This window comes from Oryza brachyantha, chromosome 5 (genome assembly GCF_000231095.2).
Source record: "Oryza brachyantha chromosome 5, ObraRS2, whole genome shotgun sequence".
Classification (NCBI taxonomy): domain Eukaryota; kingdom Viridiplantae; phylum Streptophyta; class Magnoliopsida; order Poales; family Poaceae; genus Oryza; species Oryza brachyantha.
The window spans coordinates 13,863,199-13,875,404 of record NC_023167.2 but is presented as its reverse complement, the minus strand read 5'-3'; the positions used below and the strand labels follow the sequence as shown (position 1 = coordinate 13,875,404).

The 12,206-nt window shown below is 41.1% G+C and overlaps 2 protein-coding genes across 2 annotated transcripts; both read right to left on the bottom strand.

The window, feature by feature from the left end:
- Positions 1–1,151: 1,151 nt before the first annotated feature.
- Positions 1,152–2,121, bottom strand: LOC102717249 (cypmaclein-like). The gene is made up of 3 exons (XM_006654380.2): positions 1,972–2,121; positions 1,827–1,860; positions 1,152–1,683 (listed from the first exon to the last, which is right to left on the bottom strand). Exons 1-3 carry the CDS (start codon positions 2,035–2,037, stop codon positions 1,502–1,504), a joined length of 282 nt encoding a protein of 93 aa, XP_006654443.1. The 5' UTR covers positions 2,038–2,121; the 3' UTR covers positions 1,152–1,501.
- A 6,358-nt stretch (positions 2,122–8,479) lies between these two features.
- Positions 8,480–11,492, bottom strand: LOC102716969 (probable magnesium transporter NIPA6). Its single transcript, XM_006654379.2, has 9 exons — positions 11,136–11,492; positions 10,848–10,904; positions 10,681–10,771; positions 10,387–10,547; positions 10,187–10,314; positions 9,937–10,074; positions 9,766–9,858; positions 9,551–9,668; positions 8,480–8,876 (listed from the first exon to the last, which is right to left on the bottom strand). The coding sequence occupies exons 1-9, from the start codon at positions 11,287–11,289 to the stop codon at positions 8,749–8,751; spliced, it is 1,068 nt and encodes a 355-aa protein (XP_006654442.2). The 5' UTR covers positions 11,290–11,492; the 3' UTR covers positions 8,480–8,748.
- Between the last annotated feature and the right edge of the window lie 714 nt (positions 11,493–12,206).

Below are 12,206 nucleotides of genomic sequence, written 5' to 3'. Positions count from 1 at the left end.
TGTTTTCGCTTTTTCAAGAAAAACGGCAAACGACATATTTGCAAACGGAAAATAGTTTGCGAATAAAACTTTTACACATGTGTTTATAGCGATTTAAAAACCAAGGCTAATAAATAAACTATGATGAAAGAATCGTAAAATTAACATGTTAAAAATTTAAAATTTGGCTGGTAAGCGTAACCTAAAAGATGAAAAATGGATGCGTATATATTTCATACAGCCTTTATGTTACATTTGACATCATAAATGCTAGGGGTACCTATCATCCAACAACATTGTTGGTGAGTTTTTCTATTTGCTGTCTTTCTTATTTTTCTCCTTCGGCTGGATTGGAGGTCGAAGACAATCTCTTCTTTTCTTTTTGTGTTCCCCTTCTGGAAATTGAAGACAAGCATTAATGCATTATTGGGACTATGGAAGCATGTGATGTGACTCACTTCCCTTACTGGGCCGGGCCTGATGGAGTAGGCCATGTCTTTGTTTAGTGCATTATTGGGCCTTCGTATGCATGAGCACGCGAGAATCACTATTCACTACTAAGTCGTGGTCTAAGATGTGGTTAGCTCGACTTAACAGTTAACACTTAACACCATCAGTGATCGGTGGCTGATGGCGCCGATCGACCGTGTTTTGATGGCAGCTGCTCTTATAGGGGTGATTATACGGGAAAAAACCAAACGATATATTTACAAACGAAAAATAATTTATAAATAAAAATTTTTATATTTACAAACAAAAAATAATTTGAAAGTTGAGGCTGAAAAATAATTTTCGATGAAAAACTTCAAAATCAACTCTAAATTTAAGGTTAAAAATATATTTTTTTCGTGTTTTTTTGTCAAGCAGATTTAATTTAAAAAACCCCAAAGTCTGCTACCATATTTTTTTTGGGTCACGCAGCTTTAATTTGCTGCATATTTTGGTCACATGCAGCAAAGAGCCAAAGCTACAATGCACCCGCGTGACCAGTAGCTAGCGCACGAGCAATCTTCCCTTGTGAGCCGTGCCAGTCATTTGTCATGCTGGCATGCACGCACGCGCGCACATACACAAAATGGCTTTCGTGCATCGTGCTCATTGCTAGCGTTTGCTGTCGCTGGTCACCCCAAAAGCTTCTCAAAACCATTGCAGGGCAAAACCGAGAAAGTTGCTATGCAATAATAATATAGAGCAAACACTTTTCATTATATGTAACTTATTCACTTGTACATGATCACAGCACGGCACATATGCACACACACACAGATGATACATAATTTTTTTTCAAGTGGCAGTACACAAATACGGTGTGCCTGCAGCAAGCAAGCAAGCTATAGCATGCAATGCATGCATGCAGGCTGCACGGAGAGAAGAGAGAGACGCGTGATGGACAGGTGAGCCGTAGGCAGGCAGCTAGTATCACAAGGTAGACATGCTACTATGGTAGCTATCCACGGGATAGTGGCCGCCGCCGCCGGCGGCCGGCGGCGCGCCGGAGACGAACGGTGATCGGTGATAGAGATCAGGGGCACTTGTGGCGGCCGTTGTGGGTGGTCATGTTGGCGTAGCAGGGGCAGACGTTCTCGTTGCCGGAGGTGCCCGGCGGCACGCAGCCGCAGCGCTGGCAGCAGGTGCCGCACGCCCGCAGGCACATCTTGGCCCGCCCCGACTTGCTGCACCGGTACCCGCACCGCGCCGAGCAATCTAGCAGATCAGCAGACACAGAGATGTACATACGCCATCAGTTCATCATACAGCACGCAGAAAACTGAACTAGCTAGCTAGATGCATGGCCTGATCGATCGAGTTGGTGTGCTCATGCATCATCGTCATTCTTCATTGCTTACCGATGGCGTAGGCTTGTCCATGGGGAGTAGCGGTCTGCAGTACATGGGGATCAAAACAAAGAAATTAATTAAACAGAGGATCGGATCAGTTACTGAAAAAAAAAATGCAGGCAACCGTTTCGTGTGTATCCTTGTATCTGCTCACCTCGACGAGGAGCAGGACGGCGACGAGCGAGATGCACAAGAGCGACCTGCCGGCCTTACAAGCCATGGTGAAATTAAAGAGGTTGATGATGATGAAGCAGAGACGCCGGTTGGTAGCTCAATTTATAGGGCAGGAGGGGCGGATGAGGCTGCCAGCTGATCAGTGCGTTCCGGGGGGCAAATAAGCGTATATATGCAGCACGCAGCAGAGCAAGCTCTGCGTGCCCCCCTCCTCATCGTTGGTGGTTCCGTGTTGGGCTCTCCACGTCGCACACCTTGCATGCATCAGTTTGCTTCTGTGACCAGGATTAGGGTTCTTTTACGGTTATCTCAAGACACCAACAATTTTATATAAATTTTTAATATCTCAAGTTATCATACTTTGTATATTTTTCAAGGATGATTAAAAAGCTCCTAGGATTATACAGTATATATTACCGCGGAAACGCGGCTTTAGCTATACTAACACTTCCTTCGATGGGAAACCAGCGGCTGGTATTAGCGATTAGTTGTATCTGTATGCTGTAATCGACTAATACAGTACACACTGCCCGCTGCTGAACGGAGAAGTGTGGCTAGAGATAATGCAGTTCACTTCGCCTGAAAATGTACCGTGTTCTTGTCTTTGGCTTTAAGAGTGTCAATACACCTGAACTTTTTTTCTCCAAGTTATGTTCTGGCCATCTTTTCTGGGTGTTTATACAGTAAACATCACTGCCATCAAAACTCAAAAGGGTTAAGTCAGTTTAGGAAGGCTCGGTTCGGAGGAACTTCAACCCACAGAAAACGAAAAACGAAAGATTTAGAATTCTAAAGATTAATTTTTATGAAAGTCATTCATCTTATAGGGATGGAGTTTTTTTTAATAATGGACAGATAATCCGATAGTTGCTTTGAACGAAGCTACAGCACATTATTACCAAGTTGTTGGATAGAAATATCCAAAAGCAAATTAAGAAAGTAACTATGACGACAAGACAAATAAAAGGTCCGCCAAACAGCTTTACTCTCTCCTCCACGTCACCAAATTTGCTTACATGATAATTAAGATAGTCAACTCATAAACACTTTTATAAGTGCCCTTAGTACTCCTCAAAAAGAAACATTAAGCGGTACAAAATTTATTGTAGTTGCCACTGAAACATTCTTGCTTCCAAGAATATTGTAAGATGGATATGGTAGCTCGAAAGAAACATCTCTAATCTATTTATCCTCCCAAAATATAATTTATCTTCCATCGTTAATAATGAAAGAACCTAATCCCAAATACTTATCCTTAACTTTCATAAGCCCGACCAAATTTGTGAATCATCCAGTTTTCTAGCAACTTCAGTAATTATCTGGTTCTTTGAATATTTCGAAAAAGTCTACTTCACCCCTGAACTATCAGGGTTGGTCTACTTAATCCCCTAATGCATGAAATATTCCACTCCTGAAGTACGAAACCAGTTCAAATACCCACAATAGAGTGGTTTTATAGATGGTTTTGTTGAGTATATGATGACATGGTGGTGGTTTTGGCCATGTGGAGTAAGGAGGGGATAATGATATGGATGTAGCCAGTTCAGTACTTTTTTCCCACAAGTAAATTAGCTTGAGAATGATAAACATTAGAGATAATATGTATTTTTAGATTATTGATCAATTAGTGAAAAGAAACATTGAACTTGGGTTTAATGGGTCAATCTTTGTGTCATATAAGCAATAGCGCTACCCCACGTCAGCATCTACGTGGCAAAACCACATACAAAACCGCTTAAAGGGGTTATTTGATCTAGCTTTTGTACTTCAGGGGGTGAAATATCCAGTTTCGTACATTAGGGGTTAAGTAGACCAAACCTGATAGTTCAAAGAGGTGAAATAGACTTTTTTCCTTAAATATTTCCTTCCAAGGCTGCGTTCGACGTGGTGTTGGTTAGCCGGCGTGGAAAATAAAATAATACATTAGTACATGATTAATTAATTATTAATTATAAAAATAGATTAATCTGAATTTTTAAAGCAACTGTTCTGCAGAAAATTTTCAAAAAAACAGACTGTTTAGATGTTCAGGAAACGTGCACGTGGAAAGCTAGGCAAATATGGGTTACTTGCGTTGGCAAACGAACGTAGCCTAAGTAGGTCTTTCCAAGCACTGACTTTATTGATTGACTTAAAGAGTCATTTACTTAAAATACATCGTTCGAACTTAGAGCATTCAAAATGCCACTATTAGAATAATTTCTATAAAATTAAATGAGTTTGCCGTATAAAATAAAAGATGATGTGACAAGTGATTAAATAAAAAAAAGAAAACTATGTCTTGCATAAGATATAGTTTTTACAAAACACCAAAGACATGATAAGAGATGAATAGCATTAAATTCATATGTATATTAATAGTGTTTGTATTTGTATTATAAGAGTTGTGTCTAGTAGTTTGTTTGGACACGAAGGATATAGAAATCATAAACAGATTGCTCTTAGATTGGTAAATAATATCTCATCTTGATAATCTATATTTGTTTTTGTAACCACACTTTGCCAACAAAAAACCTAGACCTGTAGATATTAATTTTTTGGAGAATGTTTTAGGAATAAAAAATCATAAACATACTAAGCCTTTTAACACAGAGTTCATCAGACCCAATCTTCTCCCTACAGACAGATGTTTTCCTTTCAAACTGCTAAGTTTTTTCTCGGTTCTTTCTTCAATTGCCTTCCAATCTTTATTACATGACTTCCTATAATGCATCCCTAAAGCTAGCTATCTAACCAGAAAAGTTCATTTTCAACACCTGAGCGACTGAGGGTACTGTTGTTCATACTCGTTAGCTTGGCCAAAAAAAAAAGTTCACTCTTATAGAAATTGATCTAAGTCCAGAAAGCTTCTCCAATATAGAAGGTAGCAATTTCATATGTTTAGCTTTCTCTAAATCATTGCCCATAAAGATTAACATGCCATCTGCATACTGCAAAATTAACAAACAATCCATCATCAACTAGCCGAGAAACTACACCCGATATTTGACCATCCTATTAGCACACTTTATTAATACAGCTAGCATATCCAGCACAATATTAAAAAAGGATTGGAGATAAAGGTGAAAGAATTTTTGAGTCGTCTCGGGGGTAGGTTGAATAGACGTTTCTAAAAAACTTCGGTCTGTACTTATACTGTTGATCTATTTTTATTAGATAATTATAGTTAAATTATACTACCAACAATATTAGGTATAGTAAAAATTTAAATGAGTAATATCATTTTTTATTGTGATCTTTATTGAAAAACAAAATTACAACATACTATTAATAAAGTAAAAACACCTTTTTTAATCAAGTGCTGAGATTAGTTCTACTGTTAGTATAATGCATCGGAGAAAGACCCAAAAAACTTAGCAACATAATTTAATTACTCTGTGGTTCTTCTGATCAGAGTAATCGGAACTTCTAATCCATGGGTTCTATTCCTCGAAGAGAATGCAACCAGGGCACTCACACACTAAAAATGAGCCAAGGTAGGTAATCAACCGAGTACAAGCATGAAAACATAACAAACCAGGAAATAACAAATATAATGTAAGAGAGAAAGTGGGAAATATGATTTTTTTTTACCAAAGTTTGGATGACAAAGATTTTACGCTCCGTTGAGGGACTTCAAGGAGTTGGTCCCACTTGATTATTTTAAATTCATGCAAAAAAAATTAAACCTATAGGAAAGTGTTTTGTTAGGAAATTATCTTGAAAATTAACATGACCGTGACCTTCTCGAAGAAAGGAACCTGCATATTATTGTAGCACTTTTTCTCAAACATGTCAACAACCAATTGGTATAAATAAAATTAATCACAAGAATATATGATTTTTTTTACTTTTTTGATACGTCCAAATTGTCCGCTAGATAAAAAGTTGGTGTTCTGTAATTATTAGAGTTTTTTTACCATTCAAAAGTACCTCAAGTTTTAAGATACTTTGTGATACCAAAAATTTGTACTAAAATTTTTAGTAGCTTAAGCTATTTTTTAAAATGATAAAAAAGCCCCTATGATTATGGTAAGGGTTTGATCTTGCTCTCTTGAAGATTGCATGAGTCGTTCATTTCCGTTGTTCAATGCCACATGACCACCACTTTTGTAAATATGGCCATGTTCAAAGATAAGAAACGAAAGATTATATGATTGTTTAATAGCTATTTAATGATGTAAATAATGGATTTAACCATTACAAATTTAAAAATCAACATTAAAAATGTGAGATGATGTACTTTCATATAGTTTTTTTTTCAAAATACACACAGTTCGGTAAGCGCGTAAAGTTTGATAAGACAGTAATCATGTATGACTGTTTTTCTTTTTTGCAAAGTTGAGTTGTAGGGAGAGACTATAAATACCAGTGACTTTTGGTTTTTTGGATTTGAGAGAGAACTTGATCTGACCATTGTATCCCCTTGGCCTTCTTCAACCTTGAGGTGTCTCATCCAGATTTCCAGGTCCTCCAGTTGGCAGCACTTTTCTTGCATTCGTTCTTCCTCTCACCAAGAACGAATTCCAGAATAGACTGCACCCTCGATCATTCGATCTTCGAATTTCGCTCCACGTAATCCGAGTCGAGCTTTTCTACTTCCCTTCTGCTCAATCCGACTCGGAGGACACCATTACCCATCGGAGCAAGAAATGCTCTGACTCCGAATCGGAGTCGTCGATTTGCCTGCCCATGAGGCGATAAATATGCAGCGCCGCACTCCTGAGCAGTCCAGCAATTCGTTCGATCGTCGTTCACTTTCGCTGCTCTCCTCGCCTGTTCTCCGCCAAGTGTCCGTGGTGAGAAGTGAGTTCTTGGAGTCTCGCTCGCTCGATCGTCCCCAGCCCACGAGATGGCGCTCTCCGAGCAGTTTGTTGCCGCCGCCGCTCTTCCTGCCCTGCTCCCGACGCCGCCGAGGAGCAAGATGTTGCCTCTGCTCCCGGCGCCGTGCCTCATCATCTTGCCTGCGCCCAAGCCCGGCCGTGCGGATGCTGCGGAGAGGTGGGACACGCACAAGACGGGCGCCGGTGGAGCGACGGCATCGCCTCCGCCGCCGACCGAGCGACGTACTGCCCACCGAGGCAGGAGCATCTGTCGCGCGGACGCGTGCGAGCGCTGGGACAGCAACAAGACGACGAGCCCGAGCAGGAGCAGCGCGTCGTCGTCCTCCTCCTCCCCCTCCTCCTCCTCGAGCCCAAGCAGGAGCCGAAGCGGATGCAGCAGGAGCCCCGCCCTATCGTCCTCGAGCCGCGCGTCGTCCTCCGAGCGCTGGGACATCCACAAGAAGCCGCGGATGCAGACTGGGAATACTGCCATGACCACGACCCAGGCGACAGCGTGCGAGAAGTTCGCCGGACCTTCCTTCGTCTCGCCGGATCCGACCATGCTTCCATTGCCCATGTTCTTGATGTCTCACTAGTCACTAGCAAGCTCGGATGCAATGCAATCAAGGGAAGCTCTCCACTGTCGAGCAGGGTGCTCCATCGGAAAATAGGGCTATACAGATTTCTCACGGTCAAAACACACACATTTTCGTCTTCAGTTGCTTTGTTAGTGCAATGTAGAGTAATATATGAGTTGACAAAGTGTCGTAGATGATAAATTGTTGGTGGTACTGTTATAGTTTACAAGTAGTCAGGTAAGCAGTTTAATGTAAATATATTGATTAAATGGTTTGTTCCTACTTTATTGAAATCAAAAATGGTTAAATCAAGCGCAATGTTGAGCTCCAGAACAACTGTCTGAAGAACCAAATGGTTGTCGCCTCATCGGTGATTATATGGAGTTAATACAACCATGGCAACTGCAAATACCGTAGAGACGCTTGCCGCGGGCATTGGACCGAGGGGCCAAGGCCCGTAGAGACAACTCCGGCGGGTGAACATGATTGCACTGTAGCAACAGTGTAATTGATGAGTTAGGATTAAGAGATAATATCGAGTTAGTTATGTTAGGGTCAAGTTTTACCATCCATATGAAGGATGGGATTATATTCACTTAGAATTAAGAATGAATAAATACTAATCCCATTCCCTTGCCTAGATGTTATCTCCCCAATCTAATTCGACATCTCTTCCCTACCATCCGACTTCACCTGGCTATTCTTCTAAACATGATTATCCCGTTATGACATCGGACCACGACAACATTGTTCTTGCTTGGACAGCAGCACTGCAGCAGCCAGCAATAACCATTTCAAGTTCTCAACAATATTTGCACGGAAGAATAACTGTTACCATGTCAGGAGTACAATAGGACAGCAGCAGACTCTCAGTGCTAAACCAGTGTACAGCATACTACACCAGTATAAACAGCAGAGTTTAACACCCTGCAGAGCTAATATGGTGATCACCCTTCAATAGAGCTGCTCGAATGGGTTCAGCCTCAGTGCCTCACCAAAAGAAGGGAGGTGGTACATCTAACTTACATTGATATTAGACTGTACAATATACAAGCATCATCAGACAAACGTCAGAAACTGAAAGCCAAAACAAAAAAATCCGTCAGACTAGCCAGAGCAGCCTCATAAACTTGCCCCTCGACTCAAAAGGAACAGATACACATAACAGATCATGCCACACCACCTCGCTAAACAAGCAGCAGATCCTTCTTTCATGCCGAGGAAAAGAAGGCAGGCTACTTCGATGCTCCTTTGGAGGGTGTTTGTTGGCTTGGATGCAGCATGATCACACACGAGCTAATCCTACAATGCCTGCAAAACTTTTGCAGCTGATTTGGTCTTGTCACTGCTGGAAGACGATGTTGAGGTCTATACTCTTTACACAAAGTAATCTTGTCGCATTATGGTGATGAAGTCAGCAGAGAGTAAATCATCCTCTTTTTGTTTCACTGTCTCGCCGTTGCCTTGGATATGCCAGTATATTGGGGGAAGAGGAGTATAAAGGTCTGTATGGTAAATAAAAAAACTGGAATTATTACCTTAGCACTCTAAATATGGAGATTAACAGTATTGGGTAACCTACAATATCACAGATTGTAATATGCTATAGCAATATCTTGAAGAAAAAAATCCGTCGCTGTGATTTTTCCTTTTTTTTCGGAACAAACTCTAAAGAAAGGTGGGGGAACCTTAAAGCAGTTGAAAAGGACATGTGTACCAAGACATCATTAATAGTAGGTCCGACAATACTTTTCAATGGGCACACCATTTGTTTCTTGATCCATAACTATGAAGCAATGAGTTGAAGCCTATGACAACCACAGTTAACAGAATGAAGTCCATCTCCTTGAATCAAAATACTAAATGACTTTTGATTAAAGCGACTATACTGCTATAAGAATCCAACAATTTCAGTAAAAAAATGCCAGATTGGTACTGATTTTAACACTAAAGTAAAGCACCCACTCTCAACAACCACAACTTAAGCCAGCTTTGTTACCATAAGGCAGCTCAAACTGCAGTGACCAAATCACTTCAACTTTGGGAAAACCACACATGCATATTTGCACAAATAATATTGTCGGCATGATGTCCATGAGTGCTTAAAACGTACCACATAGCATTCATCTTAATAGAAGAGTAGCTAAGAATTGATTGACTAAAACTAAGAAATAATTACCTGGAGAAATAGTCTGATCAGATTCTCTTGTAGAATGCAATACGACAGTACCAGAAAGCACAGTAAGAAATCCACAGATCTCAGAAGCAATACTGCTTATGCTCTGTCCAGACCAATCCTAGAAATCATATAACATATTCTCAAATTTGTACTCTAGTAAATGGACTAAAAGCAACGGCATTTGTGGAACTTCTTAAAACCTGCATGGTACATACCTTGAACATTATGGCACTTGCTAAAATTGTGAGGGACGTGAACATCGCGTAATAGATGGGTGACACAACTGCGGTATTGAAAGTGTCCAATGCCTGAAAGTTATCACGATGTCAGCATGCAATTAAACATCAAAATTGCTCTTACCTAAAGAAAAAAGATCACATGTGTACCTTGTTTAGGTAAATTAACTGAATAATTATGCATATCGCTGAAACAGATGCAAATAGCCAAGTTTGGAAATAGCCAGCCTGGTTCATGCCCTCAATTGTAAGCTTGATTGCAATGCCAACAGCTTTTATGCTCATTACCTAGCAAACAAAAATTAAAGGAACAACCCAATTAAACACCAGACCAAGTTACCTGGCAAAAACACCAGACCAAGTTGACAACAAAGGCATTTAGTCCATAGGCATCATATACCGTCAAAGATCCAATCACGGAGCAAATTCCTATATACACCACTATGTTGGTCTGCCCATAGCGGGGAGCACAATGCGTCATCAAGATCAATGAAACCACCAGTGCAAAGGCCACATAACAAAGAAAGGCTGCAGAAAATATAAAGTACAATTATGATAATTGACCATAATAAAGTACAAAGGGAAACAACAGGCATATACCAGGTTGCGTTGCCAAGTGCCAAATCTGCTCCACTGAGCTCGGTGTCTCTTCTTCAGGAGCATGAAGGATGATCACTGTTGACCCAACCATACAGAGCACGCAGCCCAACACACCCATCCGTTGCAGCTTCTCATTCAGGATGAAATGGGCTAGAACAGCACTGCTCCACAAAGATCACAAATTCAGCACGCATGAGCATGCACAGATTATAACCAATTCAAAGTTTCAAACCATGCGTTGTAACCATGGAATTTTAGGTGTAAACGGAACACATCATAGACTCATAGTTCTACCTGACAATTATGCTGAGAGCGCCGAGCGGAGTGACCAGAACAGCCGGGGCGAACATGTAGGCCACGAAATTTGCAATTTCACCAATAAACACTACAAAATTTCCATTTTTTGATGAAGAGTTTCGAATAATTTTGCACTGTCCACCAACCAGAAAGCAATAACTTACTTGTAATCATCCCAACCCACCAGAGAGGCTCCAAGAGGTATCCATAGCCTCCAACACCTGAAATTCACCATGAACAAAAAGATTACAGCGCTCGTTGACGAAGAACACCAGATTGGCCATAAAAGGGACGCCTTTAAACGTTCCTGGCCACCTAATATCAAAACAACGCTCAAGAAACCAAAGAACGCGAGGCGCTGCCAAAGATTGCAAACGAGAACAAAATAAAAATAAAATAAAATTAATTTAAGGCGCGTCACGGTGGCCGGTGGCGCGGGCGGACGGACGGACCTGCGCGAGAGCCGGCGGCGCCAGCGCGGCGAAGCCCCTTCTTCTTTACAATGAAGCTGGCGCCGATGAAGGCGGAGGAGGCGACGGCGAGGAGCGAGCCCTTGAGGTTGGCGGCGAAGAGGTCGCCGGCGGCGTCCGGAGGGGCGCGACTCATCGACGGCGAGCTGCGGCTCGTGCCCGGCGGCGCATTTGGGGCGTGCCCGCCTGTGCGCTTCGAATTCTCTGGCTCAGGATCGGATTTGGATTTCTCTGTTCCAATCTGCGCTTAATTCGCCTGATGGTGTTCGATATTTGCGGTCTGTTCGTACGTGTGGGTGTCCGGGGTTGGAGAGAAGGGGAAATGGGAACAAGTGTAATAACGGGAGTATCTTATTCTTGTTTTGCACCTACCTTCGCTTGGGATACATACAATGATTACACGCATATCTGCAGTTATCTGTAGAGGCGAAAGTAACCTTTCGTTTCGTAACTTTTTAGAGTAAATTTATTCATTGATTAATATATAAATGATTTATACATATCTAGATTTGTAAACACTTATATAAATTTAGATAATAATAAAAAATATTATATTATGAAACGAATGGAGTATGGGCTTTCGTGACCATTGACTATCATTTTTTAAATCAACCATTCTCATCCTGATTTTATGTTATTTGGAAATATAAACAACAAATGTTTTTCCGACCATTTATCTAATTAAAACGTATTATAGTACATATCATTAGAACTTAGAGAGACAATACCATAATATATAAGACGTAATATATAAGTATAAGTCTAATACCTATAGGGCAACATATCTCCTTTGTAGTGTAGATAGATCTAAATGTGGCAAATGATGATTGTGGGAGTGCCACTACCACTATCTCACCACTGACGTCGCCTCGTTCCTCCCTCCACCGCCTCTTTGCCATTACTTACATGGCAACGACAGTGGTGCCAAAGGGGCAACTACAATGCCATAATAACAATGAGGCGATGCTTATTGCCATCAATATCGCACTATTTAGTCCCTGCCACTTTATCTGAACACGAGAATTCTCCTACTGCTGCTAGTAGAACATCAAC